The sequence below is a fragment of the Cydia splendana genome, chromosome Z (genome assembly GCF_910591565.1).
Source record: "Cydia splendana chromosome Z, ilCydSple1.2, whole genome shotgun sequence".
In the NCBI taxonomy this organism is placed as follows: Eukaryota; Metazoa; Arthropoda; class Insecta; order Lepidoptera; family Tortricidae; genus Cydia; species Cydia splendana.
This window is the reverse complement of record NC_085987.1, coordinates 15,495,244-15,514,027: the sequence shown is the minus strand read 5'-3', so window position 1 is coordinate 15,514,027 and position 18,784 is coordinate 15,495,244. Positions and strand designations below refer to the sequence as shown.

Genomic DNA, 18,784 nt, shown 5'->3' with positions numbered 1-18,784 from the left:
TTTTTGTAAAAGTTTTTATTCTTCCATACCTCTCTCTCTCGTCCGTCATCTCATCATTCACTTGCGTTCGTTTCATATCATCTATCACACAGTCCATCCACCTTTTCCTCGGTTTTCCTATCCCGTTACTGCCCTCCACATTCAAGTTAATATTGTACATGATTACACGTATCTCCCACGGTAAAAAGTCGAATACGAAATACAAGCATCAATCCTCCATAAAAATGGGACATGGTTCTGCCAGTAGCTCCATTGCGGGTAAGTGACGTGAGCACGACAGCGCGAGTCGAGTGTGGCAAGTTACCTGGCGATGGAGTTCCATATGCCGCCCGTGTTGTTGTCCTCGTTGTCGACGAGCAGGTCGTGGTTCTGCTTGTCCGGCTTCTTGCTCACTCGTAGTTTGATCACGTGGCTGCGGAACGAGCTCATCAGCACTTGGATTTCTTCGCTGCCGGCGGGTGTGTCCGTGTTTTCGTGCCTAAATCAAACGCGGTATACCGTTACCGTTTATCTTGGGCCTGGCCTAAAAGGTGTTTAAAAATCGCTCCTAACGCCTAACAGTCCCTATATCACTGCTCGTCTGGATATGCACTAATCGTGACAAACAGCAGTTTAGTTGCAATAATATCAGAGCAAATATTTTGCTTAAAATACATACATATGTATATATATCTACACAAGTTTTATCGCTATTGCAAGAAATTCGGTCTTTAAAGTTTTTTGTGCACATTGAAAGTAAGTACAGATATTTTAACTAAAAAATATTAACTAATAGCTAAATATGTATTTTGCTTGGGTTTTAACTTTGCTATGATTTTAAAAAGACTCAACATTATAACAAAATGTAAATAATGATCAGACAAGGTGAAAAGAACCCAAAAGTGTTTATATTGTATGCAACAAGTACCTATTTTGATCTAATTAGCAATTAATAAAATAGGTCAATTTAGTTAGCAAAGAGGTAGACATGTCATGTATGTTTTGTTTACCCAATAATCTGGTAGATGTCATCAGAGCGGCCGGGTCGCAGGCGCAGCGTCCATGCGCCAGGGTTAGCCTTGAGCTGGAAGTAGCCGAGGTTGGCCATGACGATGGTGTCGACGGTGTCGGCGCGCGCGCGCGAGCCCAGCACCAGCTGCAGCCCGCGCGGCGGCGTGCCCAGCGTCGCGTCCCACGCGTGCCCCTCCAACAGCAGGTACTCCAGCTCGAACTCACTGTCACAACGCAATAATACCTAAGCTCAGCCAGGATACTTGTGAGGACCCATCATTGGAGAGGTAAGTACATATGTAACAATGAGCCGACTGGAACGCTCTTAAAACTATTTCATTAATAAATGTTTGGCAATCCCGAGTACAACAACTAAAATTTATAAAACATAGATACTGAAGTTCCATAAATGAAAAACATAGTTATATACAGTCTCAACAATATGCTTTTGAGCTTTGCATGCGCACAACGATGTCGACGTCAGTAAGATGTTAGCTTCGGAGTTGTAAACGGACTTGACGTACTCAAAATCAGTGAAGCGAAACTGATTTTTAGAGCATAAGTTATCGGTGACATTATAGTTAATATATACCTGTGCACTACCGTGTCGACGTCAGCCAGCCGTATATTGTCCAGGTCGTACACGGACTTGACACACTCGACGAGCCAGTTGGCGGGCGTGCGCAGCTCCAGCGACAGCAGAGGCGCGTGCGGCAGCCGCGCGAAGCGCGCTATCGCACCGCCCGCCGCCGCGCCCGAGCTCGTGAACTGCAGCTCGGGTTCCAGCACGTAGCGGTAGAAACTAATGACATACAAGTCTTTTCACCACACCAGCTCGGAAAGGCTTACTTTGCACTTCAAAAACGGATAGCAAAGTTGCACTTTGCTATCAGTAATTTACATGTGAGGCAAAGTAATCAAATGCAAATTTTGATTTGATTTCTTATGTTTGCTGGTAGAATTGACTTTTAAATGATGATTTTGGATGATAAATATTTAATAACATTCATTTGAATTTGATTTGGTTTGATTTTGTTTGATATTTTACATTTAATATTTGCTTCGGGTTGGTGTGTTGAAAAATGTTGTGTGAATCAGGGGCAAATTTTGTTTAACCCTCATGCTTTGAAACCCTCGCAACGCTCAAGATTCCATTTTTCGAACCACTCGCTACTCTCAGATTTTGCTTTAATGAGAGAGTGAGACGCACTGACATTGGACAAGGAAGTTGGCCAGGTGGAATACCACCCATACCAAGATAAAGAAGTGTAGCATTGTTACGGTAATTTATGTGGTAGCACGATAGCTAAAGTTAATACCTACGGTACATTTCAAATAATAGTGAGTCAAGTAATAAAATGGCAGTTAAACTAAAGCAATAAAACGTAACGCGCCTTACATACCGTGGGATTATGGTACACATAACATTAAATGGGTAAATCCGTCACACGACCAAGTGACGAATATTAATGTAATAATTTTGTGGTTACAACTGAATCAATAATGTTATCACGAATTAAGGCTTCAGTATGAGTATAAATAATGTAATTCATATCCAACCTCGTTAGTACAGCTCCAGACTTACAACAAACTCAAATTGTTCCTATTAATTTAACGGACTAAATAACCGATGCAAAATGAACAATTACATACAAGTTATAGTTCTGTTAGTGCTAGGCTCCGTTGCTATAGAGTGTGTTACACGTGAGTACAAAATCATTGGTTTATTTAATGGTTCAAGAGGTCTTCCGTAAACAAGTTCTTAGATACGAGTATTCCGACAAGTAGCACGATCGATTAATGTCAGACAGAAAAATAAACGTCTATGTAATATTCGGCCCTTAAACCAGCAAGTATGTAATGTAAGCGCAAGGATACCTTCAGGTAAGGTTAGGTAATGAAGTATTAAATTACACAACTGTTTTCATCGACAGCACGCAACAAGTTTGAAGAAGGGCTACTAAGATTAATAGAGAAATGTCGAAACGGCGACGTCCAGTCGCTGCCAGTTGCATTTCCTTCGCTCAAGCCCCTAAGGATTCCTCCTATGAAGTTTGATTATGACGGGTGAGTAGGCGCTTTCATCCAAAATTTTGAAGGACCAAGTGGCAACTGCAACTTAAAAAGTTATAAAGTAACTGTTGTTTGTTTAAAAAGTAATGTACCTAAAAAATTGAAAAAAAAAACGAGTATTAGGTAGTAGAAACAAGCTTTCATATTTTGTTACAAACTCATTTATATTTAAATGTATCCTTCATCGAGTGGAATTCTAATGCAAAGAAAATGATCTAATTTAGAAAGTGAGTAGTAAGCAATATTAGTATTACCTGCCTACTATCAACTACTATATAAGTAATATTTGATATCTATTTACAGATATAAAATTTCGCTCAGTGAAATAAAGGTCAAAGGGTTGGAAGATTTATCAGTTGAAAAGCTATCTGCATCTCCGGAAGATATGACGGTTACGATGGAAATATTCATACCCACTCTGGCTATCCGCGCAGGTAGCTCCTTATTTCATTAACTTTATCTTAATGTTATAAGATGAGATTATTCCGTTTATGAATTTTTTGCTAACTTGAACTGAACGAGCACTTAAGTAGAAATTCTTAAATTTTATATTTAATTGTAAAAATAAAATTTAAATTATAATTATAGCGTCACGATAATAATAGTGAACGGGAGTGATCGAATAAATGACGGGCTAATTTAACAGCTTATCTTATTGTTGCATTTCAGACCGGTACCATCTGCAGGGTACAGTAATGTACATTTTCTCGATAGACGACAAGGGTGTACTCAAGTAAGCCTTTAAAGTAATTTGTTGACAAAACAGATTAAGATTAACTTTGCGACTATTTTAATATTTTTGGCCTAATCCAATTGTGACCTAAAATTACTTACTTATTTATAAAATTAGGTGTCTTGTAAGAGTGATACTTTAAGCAGCTTAATACACGATGAAATTGAATTGGTGATCACTTGATCACGAACCATTTTTTCCAATTCAGTCATCGATGGCGATCACATTTTACTATGGGACCAACCCCGAAATTGCAAAAAAAAATGACTCTCTCATAGACAATATCACCAGCCAAAATGTACGAAACAGCAATTTTTTTTGTGATTTCGGGGTTGGTCCCATAGTTAAATGTTTGTAGAAATAACTTATAAAATTGTGTAACATAGACTAATATTTCATATGACACAGGTCCAACATCAATAGTCTACGAGCCCGAGCTAACATAAGGTTTGGGGCTAGAAGAAATGACACGGTTGTCACTCACCTCAAGCTCGACTATTCAGTCGATGACATTCAGGTAAATTAAAAGCGCTTTTAATCAACTGCTAAGCTGTGAACGTAATACTGTAATTTGATTACAGGACGTGCATTAAAAAGTAGAGTTAACAAAATCTATAAATCACGACTTTATCAAAAGCTTTATCTTTCAGATACAACTTGGTGGCAGCAGTGACACCGTGAACAGCATTGCAAACAACATGATATCGGATCTTATAAACAGCAGCGAAATGAAAAGCCGGCTTCATCATTTAATCAAAACCCAGGCGAATGAATATCTCCGAGAGCATACACCTGAAGAATTCGTTGAAATAGTTTCTAGCATATGAATTACTACTTTATTATTTTAAAGCATTTAGTAGCTAGCCAATACGGCTCGGTCGACACGCTGTATATTTCGTATATGCGACTCTAAAGTACCAGCGCCCACACCGTTAACTGACAGTTCGTAAACCTTATTACATAAGGCATACGGTCCACCGATGGACAGAAGAGTGTTGCTGTTTGTATTGTACCTATCTCCACTATCTCCAGACGACAGTGGGCTTGCCTGGACTAGCTATACGTTATATTATATACATTATATAATATCGCTATATTTTTGTAGGTCGAGAGACTAGGTCATTTGAGTTACTAAATGCTAAAAACCATGACAATATATATACCATACTAAACAAGCATTAAAGTTATCTTTTATTAATCAGAACCCTTTTCTGGATGATCGTTATGAACTTTCTTCACAAACAGAGATGATAATCAACTGTTTATAGAAAGGCTTGTATTCTAACTAAATTAATAATTATAATGCTAAATGAGTAGTGACAAATTAAGATCACATGAACCTAGCCGTCACACATAGAAAGATACGCTATACAAAAAATACAAGGAATATAGAGTAAAACTTGTACTCCCGGGTAAATGTTCATTCAAAATTTCATGTTATTTAAAGCATGTCGTTTTAAAATGAAAGCGTTACTTCGATTGTGTGGAAGCGGCATTCTGGCAACGGGTTCTTATGACTCTTAACTGTTATGAGAAACACGTACAGAAATCTACCTGATGTAATCTTGTGACGCAAGCATAAATTGTTTACACATACTTAAACTCTTAACAAATATAAAACCGGCCAAGTGCGTGTCGGACCACGCCTAATGGAGGGTTCCATACCTTCGTATGATAAAGAAGCCATACAAATAATGACGTATTACATAATACTTGCACAGTCTGGGCTATCAAAATCGCTCCCAATTCAGCTTGGTGTAACTCTAGCAACCTTCATATTATTTACAAATACCTATCGAATGGTATGCCACACTTTGATGTTTACTTTTTTTACATTTTTAGAATGATAGGTAGTATAGACAGGCGTGGCTCACTCCGCGATTTCGTCGCTTTGCTACAGGTAGCTAAAAGTACATCCGTTCCACACCAATTTTGGTGGCTAGCCATAAATCGCGCGTGGCGCTGTCGCCACCTAGCGGCCATATCTGTCCTGATTGTAACAGACGCGTTTTGTTATCGAGTGAGTCGTCTGTACCTAGTAAATACTATTATTTATTCTGTGGTATAGAGTATAAAATAACTTCTAATTTAAATGGCGGCTCACAAAATACACTTACGATCCAAATTTCATTATAATATACCTAATAGTTTCTATAAGGCTACGTTTCCACCAGAAATGTGTGAGGATGCATAGCGAGGGATGTGTTTGTTAAGAACCAATAGCATCCCTTCATTGACCTTTCCTAGCTCAACGTGAAGTGATTATATTGGTTCTCAACAAACACATCCCTCGCTACGCATCCTCGCACATCTCTGTTGGAAACGCAGCCTAAAATGGCTGTGACATACGAGAAGACAGACGGACGGGCAGACCGAAATAACGAAACTATAAGGGTTCCGTTTTTACCATTTTGGTTTCGGAACCCTAATAGTTCAAACCTACGTAGCACGCGCTCCAGTCGCGACAGCGACTTTATACAATACTTTGATTACAATGATTACTTAGCTGTCCCACTTACGAGAGTCCGGACTAGTCCGGACTAGTCCTAGTACTAGTCCGGACTCAACAAGCGTACCGTTAACATCTAACTACGCATATATATTCCTAAAACTATAATACCATCCTATCTATTGATAACAGTTTTAGTATGTAAAATTAATAGCTATAGTTAAATAGTACATTACGATTTAAGTGCGAAAAGTAGGAAATTCTCCCTTCAGTCGTGTTTTAATTTATCGCACGCACGCTTACGCTCAGAAAGAGTGAGAGAAGAACACGAACTTACTGGGCCTTAATGCATGTTAATTATAAGATTGAATTGAAAAGATGCGGCCCGCCAAGTTTCTTGCCGGTCCAATATTAGGATACGAGTATTCCTACAATTTAATGTTTACTTAAAAATAAAATACCTTTAAATCGACATGACTTGCGAATTAGCTATTCGCACGTGTATCGTACAACGTTTTACAGTACCTACATGTGGCCCTTTAAATTTTCAACATGCACACGTAAAGTGCTAATTACCGCTCTAGTGCGGTAAAGTAGCACCATATGTAATAGTACATTACGGTATAAGTGCGAAAAATAGGAAATTCGCAACGAGTGGCAATAAATTGGTTACATATCAGAATACCGAAAACTGATTTACCTAATGTTGAATCACCTATGCTTGATTCACCTATTTTTAAATTACCTATCGATTATTTTACCTAAACATTGAGTGACCTAAGTTTATAATACCTAAGCTCACATAACCTAATGGACGAAACACCTATTACACGATATACCTAATGCATGTTTTACCTAATGCACGTTTCACCTAAGCTATTATACCTAATGCACGATGCACCTATAGCTGATATACCTAATGGACGAAACACCTAAAGCTGATATACCTAATGAACGATGTACCTAAAGTTGATTTACCTAATGGACGAAATACCTAAAATTGTTAAACCTATCGAACAAAATACCTAAAGTTGATATACCTCCTGAACGAATTACCTAATGTCGATATACCTAATGCACGGAATACCTATTTAAAGGAATAATTATTTTTGTAAGTTAACATGATGACGATGAAATAAAAGTCGGTTTTGGCACTATTTGGTCGCAGTTAACCTAACACGCTCCTCCTCGCTTTGCTCGTCGTCGCACCTATCTCGACTATGTCAAATGAATAGACCTTATATTATAGTAAAAAGTAGTAAACCATTTGAATGGTTTGGCTAAAAAAAGTATACCAAATGTTGTATGTCCTAATAATATTCTACTAAACAATAATTATATTTCTGATTTTGATTTTAGGTATTTCGTTCATTAAGTGCATCGACTTCAGGTATTTCGTGCATTAGGTGTATGGAATTTAGGTATTTCGTCCATTAGGTATATTAACTTTAGGTAATTAGATCATTAGGCATACCGACTTCGTGCAATAGGTATATCAGCTTTAGGTGTTTTGTGTATTAGGTATATTAGCTTTAGGTATTTCGTGTATTAGGTAAATCGGTTTTAGTAATTTCGAGCATTAGGTGTTTCAACTTTAGGTAAATCGACCATAGGTATTCTGAGCTTAGGTAAACCAATTGTAGGTGAAACGTGCATTAGTTCATTTGTTCATTAGGAGTTACGAGTTTAGGTTAATTGATCATTAGGTATTTAAAAAAATAGGTGAAACGAGCATAGGTGATTCAACATTAGGTAACTCGATTTTCGGTATTCTGATATGTAACCCAATAAATTAAAACACGACCGAAGGGAGTGTTTTAAATCGACACGAGTTGTAATTGACGCGAAACCATTCTCGCTACTCTACATTGTAGCCAGTTATTACTTCGTTCGTGCAAGGGAGATGGGTATATAGATGTGCAAATTGCGAGAAGTTTCCAAAAGTTGGAATTTTCTCGGAAAATAAGTTTTCTTTGTCCCAGTAGAAAATGAAAGCAAAGCGAGCTACGAAAAGGGATCCATAATTTCCAATGTCGCAACTATATAATGGTAACGGGGAAGTTTTTAATTATTTGAGCTTTACCAGTTAGAGCGTGTTCACACTGTCCGATCCGATATCAGATGTCGGAAGGAAGTAAAATGTAATATGTATGTATGTGTTTCTCTGTATTTATTTATGCATTTAAATGATTTTTAAATGATAAATCATTCATTATTATAAAAAAACGATAGATAACGCAAAAAAGGCGGACTTGATACCAATGGCAGTCTCCTGCAGCTATTTTTGTCATTGCCACCTTCCGACATCCGATATCGGAAAGGCGCGTCCGATAAATTCCGCCATGTCGGAGCACCCCGTCAGCTGTCGGACCGATAATATTGTTTGTGTGCGTATGTGTAGGCATAATGTTTATTGTAGTGTGCATGACCGCTAAAGACGGCGCCCAGGCGCGCCCTCGAGGCCTGATTACGCGAATGTACGATCCTACATCCGATATCGGATCGGAAAATGTGAAAACGCTCTTACGAAGAGGTCATGTATGGTGAGGTAGTGCATTTACCTCTTGAGGGGCATGTCGGAGTTCTTGTCCTGCGGGTTGAGGAAGAGCTTGACGCGGCAGTTGACGACGCGCCGCAGCACCAGCAGCAGCGGCGCCACGCGCTGCGCCGCCGTCGACGCCACGTCCAGCACTGCCACGATCTACACATAACACCTAATGTTACACTCGTACCTACATTACCAATACCCATGTTGTATAAAATAACTCTGGTATTATAATAGACCCCTACTGTTAAGTAGGGGTATAGGCCCTTAGGCTCTTAGTTTCCAATTTATTGTGATAAATTGCTCATTTTTTTATCTATTTAACTAGATTTAGTTATAAAATTCAACAGGTGGCAACAACCCTATAGTCAAAATTGTATTGCGCATCTCAGTTCTCAAGTCGTTTACAGTTGCATATGATTTTTTATAAATTTGATTTGTGCCATAAAAGTACAGGATATTCTTTTTTTTTTTAATTTTATCCGGTTCGGTTCCTAAGTAACAGAAACGTATTTTTTGAAATCTTAGAATGCAGTTTTGTTTCTTATCGAAAATAAAGGAATGTTTATTTTAAGTGAAATTTGCTATCTCCATTATTTAGAGTAGGTCCCGTCCCTCCAGGTGGTATTAGAAAATTCCACCGTGTATAATGCAATACTGTACATTACGTTGACTAATATTGTGAGTGAGAATACAACCTCAATGGCGGCCTCGTCCTTGTGCGGCGGTGGCAGGTCGACGAGCGAGTGGTCGGCGCGCAGGCCCGCGGGCAGCGGCGTGCGCGCGCGCGGGCTGCGCGCCGCCAGCACCGCCACCGCCTTCAGCATCTCGTCCGCGCTCAGCTTCGACACATCGTATTCCTCTTCCTCTATATAACATATTATCAATATGAACATTGACCAAGTCCTCAAAAGTTTATATAAATATTTTGATTTGACTATAATATTATGATAATAGGTTTCATCTTTTCGAGAACATATCATTGACCGTAACGTTCACGTATGGTGTAAATCTAACACTAATCAATGTGTAAACAGAGAGCCTAACTGATTGTATTATTTTGGACATCTTTTATTGTTTCGCGATAAAAAGTTATCTATGTAATTGCCTATTTTGTAAAACATGCCATACAACTAAATAAATAGAGGGCCTAACGCGAACCTCGTTCGCCGTGTTGCCTCCCTGTCACACTTACGTACGAATTTACAAGTGCAACAGAGAGGCAACCCGCCGAACGTGTTTCACGATAGGCCCTAAACAATACTGACTACCACTTACCATCATCGGTAACTTCATTTGTCACAGTTTTTTTCTTATCAAATATTTCTGCTAATTTATCGGCATACATGTTGCTGCTAAATCTGTAATGCAACAAAAAAAACTCAATCAATATTTACTATATAACTTATATATCGTCCGTAATTAGGGGTGGTTTATATAGAATATAATCATATAACAACAGTACTGCCATACAGTATAATCTGTGCACATATTGTTTGTGTAATACCGTAGTTCTGTGGTAGATAGTTTTGCTAGTTCGTTTTTTTAGCATTAGAAAGAACTTGAAAGAAGGTAAGCGATTTTGACATGTCCTTTAATTGAAAAACGCTTTTTAAAAATCAAAAACTATTACTTATGAAAGCAGAAGAATATAAATGATCGTATCAGATTCATAATTGTTACATATTTGCCGTAACTTATTTTTAAAATGTGTTTTTCAATTAAAAGACACATCAAGATTGTTTACCTTATTTCTAATGCTAAAATAAAAACCGGCCAAGTGCGAGTCGGACTCGCAAACGAAGGGTTCCGTACCATTATCTATAAAGACGGTCACCCATCCAAGTACTGACCCCGCCCGACGTTGCTTAACTTCGGTCAAAAATCACGTTTTTTGTATGGGAGCCCCACTTAAATCTTTATTTTATTCTGTTTTTAGTATTTGTTGTTATAGCGGCAACAGAAATACATCATCTGTGACAATTTCAACTGTCTAGCTATCACGGTTCGTGAGATACAGCCTGGTGACAGACAGACGGACGGACGGACGGACGGACAGCGGAGTCTTAGTAATAGGGTCCCGTTTTACCCTTTGGGTACGGAACCCTAAAAACGAACTATAATATGTACATACCTCTCTAGTAGCAGGAAGTCGTCAAGCGTGAACCGCTCGTCCCCGTCTAGCGGGCCGATGAGACGAGCGTTGTGGAGGACGGCGCGCGCGCCGGCGCGGAGCTTCATGCTGCGCGCACAGAGTACCCGCGCCGCCTTCAGCACCCACTCGTAGCGATTCAGCGCGGGCACCAACTCCGGCTGTAACGACACTCTCTTACGGCTCGGCCACGACATTGCGCGATTGGCGACTGCGGCGGCGGCAACCATAGGTTGGAGCGAGACACAGTGATCGGACCTTTCGTTCCCACCTATGGGCCATTCTAAGCCTTACGCCTTGGCCACGAAACACACGCTCCGAGCATGTACGCTCAACAATGTCGCCGCTATACAATAGGGCTAGGCTAATACTATTCTTTTATCGAACTGTCTAAACACTCAAAACGATTAGCTACTATGGAATTTATATAAAAACTGCACACGTGACGTCACGGTCAAGTCACCTAGTTTTATTAGTTCTATCCGATTTATGAAATAACTGCTGTCTACTTTTTTTTTGTAATAATTATCTGGGGAGAGGCCTTTGCCCAGTGGGACACTATAACAGGCTATTAAAAAAATTATCTGGTGTTTTATTTCATGCATGGTGTCAAAAGGGTGTGAAATAATTTATTTTATATACAGGCAACATCCCTTTGTTTTAACAAAAGTATGGCAGTTGGCATCACCGTCGAAAGAGCTCGCTGTACATTCCGTGGCCCTCAGATTAGACCTTGATTTCCTGTTGCGCAGCGTACGGCATCAACCGGATACCAAGGATGTACCGCAGTCGGTACATGAGCATTAACGTATCCAAGGGTGGTATTCCACCTATCCAATTTCTTTGTCCAATGTATATTGCGTCTCACATTTTGCTTTAATGAGAGAGTGAGATGCACTGACATTGGACAGGTGGAATACCACCCTAAAACAACAATGCAGTCCAGAACACCTGTTCCGTCCGATATGAGGATCACAGGGTAAAAGTCCTTCTCTTTTTGTGGAGCCGCGATAAAAGGTGATGTTTGCGCGTAGTTGTTTAAGATTAATAATAAGATTTTATTTTGTTATATAGAACTATTGTGCCAGGAGGTAAGACCAAACCTGTGTCTTTTTAAAGGTTTGACAATAATTGTTTAATTACGTTACTAGCTACGGTTTATTTTTCACTCACCAATATGTTGCAATCCTGTCTTTCGTGGCAGCCCTCGTCTTCCAAGAGCTGCGCGACGTATTTGGTGGCCTCGGCAGGGTCGAGCGCCGTCAGCGCCGCGAGGACCACCTTGTTGAGAGACTGGTCCGCTCTAGACGACCCGTCCACATTTGGAATGAAAGCCACACGCACTCCACGTGAATCTCTCTGCAATTTCAAATCCATGTAGTAATTTGGTCCGTTTAAATTTTTTGTCACGTGAAGATTACGTGCCGTGGCCATGGATCACTTAAACTCGTAATTTTATAAGAATTTAATTGACCAACATGCATTTTTATGGCAGTTGTATTAATTACAAGCCCGTTTGATTAGAAGACATCAATAAACTTGTTCAGTTTTATTTTTCCTAAAAGAGTTAATACATAGTACATTGTGACACAAGACAAGTGTGCTACGTTGGTCATTACACACGAGGCGATATTGTGCAATAAGAAAAAAAACCATATGTACAGTATGTACTGTAATAATATATTACGATACAAGTCGCCCTCCCTTCGGTCGTGTTTTAATTTATCGCCACTCGTTGCGAATTTCCTATTTTTCGCACTTGCATCATTATAATTACTTAACTGCCAAACTGCATTACAGTTTGTTGGCAGAGGTTAATGTACACACTTTTTTAACTAACTGTTACAAGTGTGTGTTGTAGGTGTGTGTGTGTGTGTGTGTTCAAGTCTCACCCAAGACAGTAATTTTTTCCACTTTTAAATATATTCTAAGCTTGTTAACTGTTACAGTTTAGTTGTCTCTTGACACAATTGTCTCCTGCTTTGAGAAATGTTTTGACTGTTCCTAGACTGAGAGTATTACTTGTACAAGGCTAAATAAATAAATAAATAAATAAATAAAATACGTGTTAGTAAGAAAATTATTCCAAGAAGATTTTTGTCAAGGTGCTTTTGGATTAGGTTAGGTTAGTTAAAAATCAAATGATCATATGTATGAATAGCATACCATGAAAGTAATAGCATTCTTTAGCAATTCCCTAGAAAGTTTTTGGTTGAGGTCGCCAGTGATCCAGATAGTTTGCGTGATCTTCTCCGGCTTGCCAGACTTGGCGAAATATCTGAGGAGCGGCAGGGCGGTTGCTATAGCGTCGCGTCCTAGAACAACAAACGTCATAGGTGTACAATTTTACCAAAATGTTCAATGGTCAAGATGCCATTACAACTGTGGATCTAGAATATTTAGTATAAGATAAATTATACTAAATATTATCGGAAATTTGATAATTTCGGCAAAAATCTGTTGTGAATGTGTGAAAATATCACGCAAGCCACTCGCCAGCCAACTGCCAATATTAAATCGTCATAATTATTCCAGAGCAACATTCCAAACGAACATACCTGTTAATTGTAACATTCTATGAACTTTTTCTTCTGTGAAAAATTCACTAGAAGCAGGCACACCCGACAAGTCCAAGTACTGGGAGGGTTCGGAGCTGAGAATACGTTTGTTTAACCTGTGAAAAGGAGAAAATATGAGTTACTTATTGAAACTATGCCCGCCAGTTTTGTAACGGCATTAGCCGTAGCATCAGAGATACTGATAACTTACTTCCGCGAAAACCGAGCACGACGTGGTTTTGACCCGTATTTATGGAAATAAAAATAAGTCTGTTTATGATCTCACCTGGGCATGATATGCGACTGCTTCATAAGGAAGTCAACGGCATCGTCCATGTCGGAGAGCTCGCCCCTGAAGACGGCGCGCTGGAAGCGGCCCGTGTGCCGCGACAGCGCGGACACCAGCGCCTCCTCCAGCAGCTCCACGGAGGCCGTCACGGCCGTCGGCCCGTCGTCCCACAGCGGCACGCCGTTTATCAACACCTACATATTTAGCAGGTATCAAAAGTCTTGCAACCATCTTGCAACCGGTAGATGATGTCCAGCTTTATACATCAATGCATTCGCTATAAAAGAAATCTGCACGGTTATTCCGATTCGCAATCTCAACACACATATTCTTACCTGTGGGTACTTATTGGTGCCAATTTTGGATACGAATTCTTCAGCTAACTGGCTGCCAAAATTATACTCGGAATCTTCAGAAATAATGTCGTCAATATTGCTCTCACTCGAACTCACATATTTCTTTAAATTCGTCTTTACGTGTTCAATGTTGATTGGTTCGTTTTGAGTCGAGTGGACAAGCTGCAAAATAGAATATTTATTTGTAACACTCATTTTACATAAAAAAGAGTTGGGAAATTGTTTAGTGTTTCTAGGTGTAGAAACCTAAACCGTTCCCTTCCCGGCCTGTGCCCACCGAATACTTGTGCGTAGACGAACATGTGCACGTACGCGTTGTAATATACTGTTCGTTATGAGAGACGGCACACCGGTTGCCACATAAGGTACGTGTGCACAGCTCCAACATTTAAGCGCACACGCATCCGGACCGACCATTATGAAGGCCGTGGTTGTGGCTGGACGGATGCAGTCTTTGCATTAGCGCAACTAGTTTTACCTGAGTAAGGAAGTAGAAGGCCTCCTTGTTAGAGTTCTTCTCCTGCGCCACGTAGTTGAAAGCGGAACGCACGGCGGAGGTAAGCGCGACGTCGACACCCGGCGCGAGCACCAGCCCTACGCGCACCGGCGTCGCGTGCTTCAGTAACGTCTCGCCCAGCTTCAGTGGCGGCCCTGAGGCCAACGATGTCGGGTCCACTACTATCACCTACAAATCACCAGTATTAGAAAGAAAGAAAATAGATTTATTTAAATACAATACAGAAGCCGTGCATGTAATCTTAGTGCGACAAGGATATCATCCCCACTCCGATCCGTAGGTCAGTTATTTGGATCAATTGTACTGTCGTCAATCATAACACAATTACGATTTGATGTGTAATTTTATGATACAACTCTGATAGTGGTCTAGGGATTATGCCATTTTTTTATTTAAGGTAGCGCAATGTCATGTTGTACCTCCACATGGAAACCGAAATGGTTTGGCAACGTGGCAATAAGTTTTTAAATGATTTAGCTGATTGCGACTATTATTGCCACGTTGGCGGTATTAATCGAAAAACTGAAAAATAAAACCGGCGCGAGCGCTATTTCACTCAAAAGTAAATTGTATCAAAATTCATCTTAAATTTGCAACTGTGTGAGTGTTTTTGTATAAGTTGTTGTGCGTGCGGCTCATAAAATAAATCTCGAGACTCGTGCATAATGACGTAATTTTGCACGGTTACAATTCAGATTCAGATTCAGATTCAGATTCAGATTTTTTATTTATAAACACAAAGTAAAGTTTACACGTCAATATCTTAAAACTAGAAAATTATATTATATAATTTATGACTATTTACGTTATAAAGTAGGTTTACAATAGGCATATTATATGTAATTTATAAGTGAGTGCAACGATCCCTTTGAAGAAACTCGTTTATACTATAGCATGCTAATTCAATGAGCATGTTTTTAAGTTTTTTGGTACAACTATAAAATATACTATTTAATTTCAACTCACGTAATTGTAAATATTCCTCCTAAGATTCCTGAGCATGCCAGGGTACGTCGGTCGCAACAGCTCCATGTAGGAAGAGGGCCAGCGGCGGTAGCGCTCGTCGGACTCCAGGTCGTTGAGCCACGTCACCGCCGTGTCTCGGATGTCCAGCCCGTATTCCTCCCATGTCATCGACTCGCCCACTTCCATGGACATTAGGGTGTTGATCAGTTTTTTTGACAGACCTGCAAATAAGGTAAAGTTAGTTTTCCTGGACACTTTTCAGATGTCGACATCCATTATGCCTACTTTGCGGGAAAGTGATGGGTGAGTTACTATAAACACCTCCAAAATAAAGGTGTAAAATTATGGCAAATAAGGTTTCCATTCCTTGATCCCATTTTTTACAGGCTGCAACGAAGCCCACACATCCTAGTTGTACAGCACGAGTTGCGGAACACATTCTTCTTCTACTTCCTCGCGTTATCCCGGCATTATGCCACGGCTCATGGGAGCCTGCGGTCCGCTTGACAACTAATCCCAAGAATTGACGTAGGCACTAGTTTTTACGGAAGCGATTGCCAAGGCCTTATTGGGATTAGCCCGGTTTCCTCACGATGTTTTCCTTCACCGAAAAAAGCGACTGGTAAATATCAACTGATACGTAAATAAGTTCCGAAAAACGCATTGGTACGAGCCGGGGTTTGAACCTCGACCACGACCACGACCTCCGGATTGAAAGTCGCACGCTCTTACCGCTAGGCCACCAGCGCTTCCGCTCCGCACGCTTGCGGAACACATTATAAGAAGTAAATATTAAGTAAATATGGTGGAGGTGCCCCACTAGTATGTACCGAGCGCGTGCAACGTGTTCATGGGGCCGATGTCCTCGCGCAGCGCGGCCAGCAGCGCCAGCACGTCCACGTCCTCGGCGTCGTACTGCGCGCCCGACACCAGCAGCAGCGGCTCCGCGGCGCGCAGCCCCAGCGACGACGCCCACACGTCCTGATTGTACAGCACCTCGTCGCGGAACGAGCGCGGCACGTTCACGTGTATCAGCGACTTCGTCTAAAATAAAAATATTGATTTAAATCACGCATTCAAATTCTGGTACCAGCCGGGGTGCAGGCAAACCGAAAATGAGATTTCGGGACGACTTGGACGCATTCTATCCGGATTGGCGGGAAAGTACAAACGACAGGGCTGAAGTGGAGGAAACGAGGGGAGGCCTTTGCCCAGCAGTGGGACATTAAACTAGGCTGATATTTTTTTTTCATATATACGTTTTTTAACCCATATGAACTAGATTTTTCTTCAGATTTCCTTGATCCTGTGGGTCGGAAACGAATAAAATATGGATACAAACCAGAAAATGAGTGATGTTTATGTTTATTAAGAGCTGTATACGAGTTTTGCAGAGGGAGAAGAGAGAGCAATTTCCGTTTCTACCTTAGAGAATTACACCCCTTATTTATAAAAATTTCCGGGCATGATTTAGTTAAATTATGTTTTATCCCTTTCTTAAAAATACATAAATCAAAATGACAGATAAATACAAACTATTCCTAGCTAATTCGGGCCAGTAACGCGTTTATGAATAACGCCAGTAGTGTTGAATGTATTGTTTAACCGATGGGGTCTCTATCGTCTTGATCGTTTGTCGTCTTGGTGGGTTAATATTTAAGATAGCGACATTCGTTATTTGAATGACTTAATTCATTGTTTGAGTAGGAATGGTAAACTTTTACTTGTCTATAACATTTACCTGCATAGGAAAGTTTTGCGCAATCGAAGCGAGAACCTTGAGTGGCTCATCGCCCCCAGCATCAGCTGCATCGGCCACCGCGGCGGCCGCCTGCATGCTCAGTGCTTGCATTTGCCACACCTTCAGAGGCGCAAGCTCTTCGCTCGACTCGGACAAGTGCCGGCGAAAACGCTCCAGCGGCGTACGCAAAGCAGGAAACAGATTCCTGAACGTGAAGATATTGTTAGCTGACTTTTTATCGAACGATTAAAAATAATCTATGACTAGAGTCAGACCAAGATAATTCTGCATGGCACTTGCAATGACAAAGTGTGGAAATGTCATCATTAATGTAAAATTTTTTTATGAAAATAAGACGTGTTCGTAATGACACTCCAACGCTTTGTTATTTGTTAAATTTGTGCTTAGCTTAGTGCCTTTCTGTCTGCCCAGTGTCTGTTTTTTGTATTCAAATCAAAACTATCAAGGTATTGAACTAGTACTGACTTAGCTGAAATTTAGCATACCTTACATACAGTCAGCAGCAGAAGTTGCTATGCGGGCGAGGTGTTCAAAATGATCTTGACACGGCTTTATTGTTAAGAGAATAAGAGCGTGTCAAGGTATTTTTGAACACCTCGCCCGCTTAGCAACTTCTGCTGCTGACTGTACATAGCTATGCTACATTTCACTTTAGAGACAAAATAATGTTAAAGTACCATAAATCTAATACATCATCATAGTAACTCAGTAATAATCAACACAACCTCATTGAATTTAGGCTTTATACAGTGGTTTTCATGAGAAGTTGACAACTGCATGAAGAATATTACAATTGTTTATATTTAGTACCAACAATTTAGAAATCACTTACTTTAGTCTTCCGAAGTTAAATCCATCAATCTGATTTTGTGGGTCATTCTCATCCTCCTCCTCATTAGCTTGAGAAGCTTCATTGCTCTCAGATTCCTTAGGCGTAGAGTCATCTTGACTTTTATATTCAGTACTCTTCAGTTGTAGTTCAACTCCATAACCAGATAGTCGCAGTTTGGGCTTACCACTAGTCTAAAAACAAAGTGGTCAAGTACATTATTATAAAAATATATTGAATATTTAACTTTCAAGCAAAAGCAAGAGTTGTATAAATCTGTTAATACTATTGCCAACCTTAACATTCCATCTGACAACATAATTGATTACTCCTCTGTCAGCATAACCTGTCAAGATGTTATGTTTGCTAGTAAAATCTTTGGAACCAAGCTCTCCATACAATATTGCAGTAAGAGTTTTGTTATCACTGCTTGGATAGGAATGGTCCAGCAAATATGTCTCCAACCTGTGTTCTTCCTGTAAAAGTTAAATTTTGTTACAGTACTTTAGGCTAATATTAGATATACCTAATCATATTTAATTAAATCTAATACATTTAATAACAC

The 18,784-nt window shown here is 40.0% G+C and overlaps 2 protein-coding genes across 2 annotated transcripts in view; one reads left to right on the top strand and one right to left on the bottom strand.

The window, feature by feature from the left end:
• The window catches only part of LOC134804562 (UDP-glucose:glycoprotein glucosyltransferase), a 38,567-nt gene that overhangs the window by 18,333 nt on the left and 1,450 nt on the right, over positions 1–18,784 (bottom strand). Inside the window, exons 3-20 of the mRNA XM_063777662.1 lie at positions 18,516–18,695; positions 18,223–18,413; positions 17,370–17,574; positions 16,459–16,672; positions 15,629–15,849; positions 14,624–14,830; positions 14,125–14,307; positions 13,787–13,983; positions 13,501–13,616; positions 13,109–13,257; positions 12,116–12,301; positions 10,925–11,103; positions 10,069–10,151; positions 9,489–9,658; positions 8,807–8,946; positions 1,583–1,792; positions 990–1,214; positions 305–478 (exon numbers count right to left, since the gene is read on the bottom strand). Of these exons, the coding sequence (XP_063633732.1) occupies positions 305–478; positions 990–1,214; positions 1,583–1,792; positions 8,807–8,946; positions 9,489–9,658; positions 10,069–10,151; positions 10,925–11,103; positions 12,116–12,301; positions 13,109–13,257; positions 13,501–13,616; positions 13,787–13,983; positions 14,125–14,307; positions 14,624–14,830; positions 15,629–15,849; positions 16,459–16,672; positions 17,370–17,574; positions 18,223–18,413; positions 18,516–18,695 (3,230 nt within the window). The remainder of the gene's footprint in view (positions 1–304; positions 479–989; positions 1,215–1,582; positions 1,793–8,806; positions 8,947–9,488; positions 9,659–10,068; positions 10,152–10,924; positions 11,104–12,115; positions 12,302–13,108; positions 13,258–13,500; positions 13,617–13,786; positions 13,984–14,124; positions 14,308–14,623; positions 14,831–15,628; positions 15,850–16,458; positions 16,673–17,369; positions 17,575–18,222; positions 18,414–18,515; positions 18,696–18,784) is intronic.
• Positions 2,422–4,972, top strand: LOC134804574 (uncharacterized). The gene is made up of 6 exons (XM_063777683.1): positions 2,422–2,694; positions 2,925–3,057; positions 3,367–3,497; positions 3,733–3,796; positions 4,205–4,313; positions 4,447–4,972. The coding sequence occupies exons 1-6, from the start codon at positions 2,628–2,630 to the stop codon at positions 4,621–4,623; spliced, it is 681 nt and encodes a 226-aa protein (XP_063633753.1). The 5' UTR covers positions 2,422–2,627; the 3' UTR covers positions 4,624–4,972.

Excerpts from the sequence above, each read along its gene's own strand:
- LOC134804574 (XM_063777683.1), top strand. The coding sequence starts at position 2,628 with ATGAACAATTACATACAAGTTATAGTTCTGTTAGTGCTAGGCTCCGTT. Across the intron at positions 2,695-2,924 it reads TGCTATAGAGTGTGTTACAC|CACGCAACAAGTTTGAAGAA; the intron begins GTGAGTACAAAA and ends TTTCATCGACAG. Across the intron at positions 3,058-3,366 it reads ATGAAGTTTGATTATGACGG|ATATAAAATTTCGCTCAGTG; the intron begins GTGAGTAGGCGC and ends ATCTATTTACAG.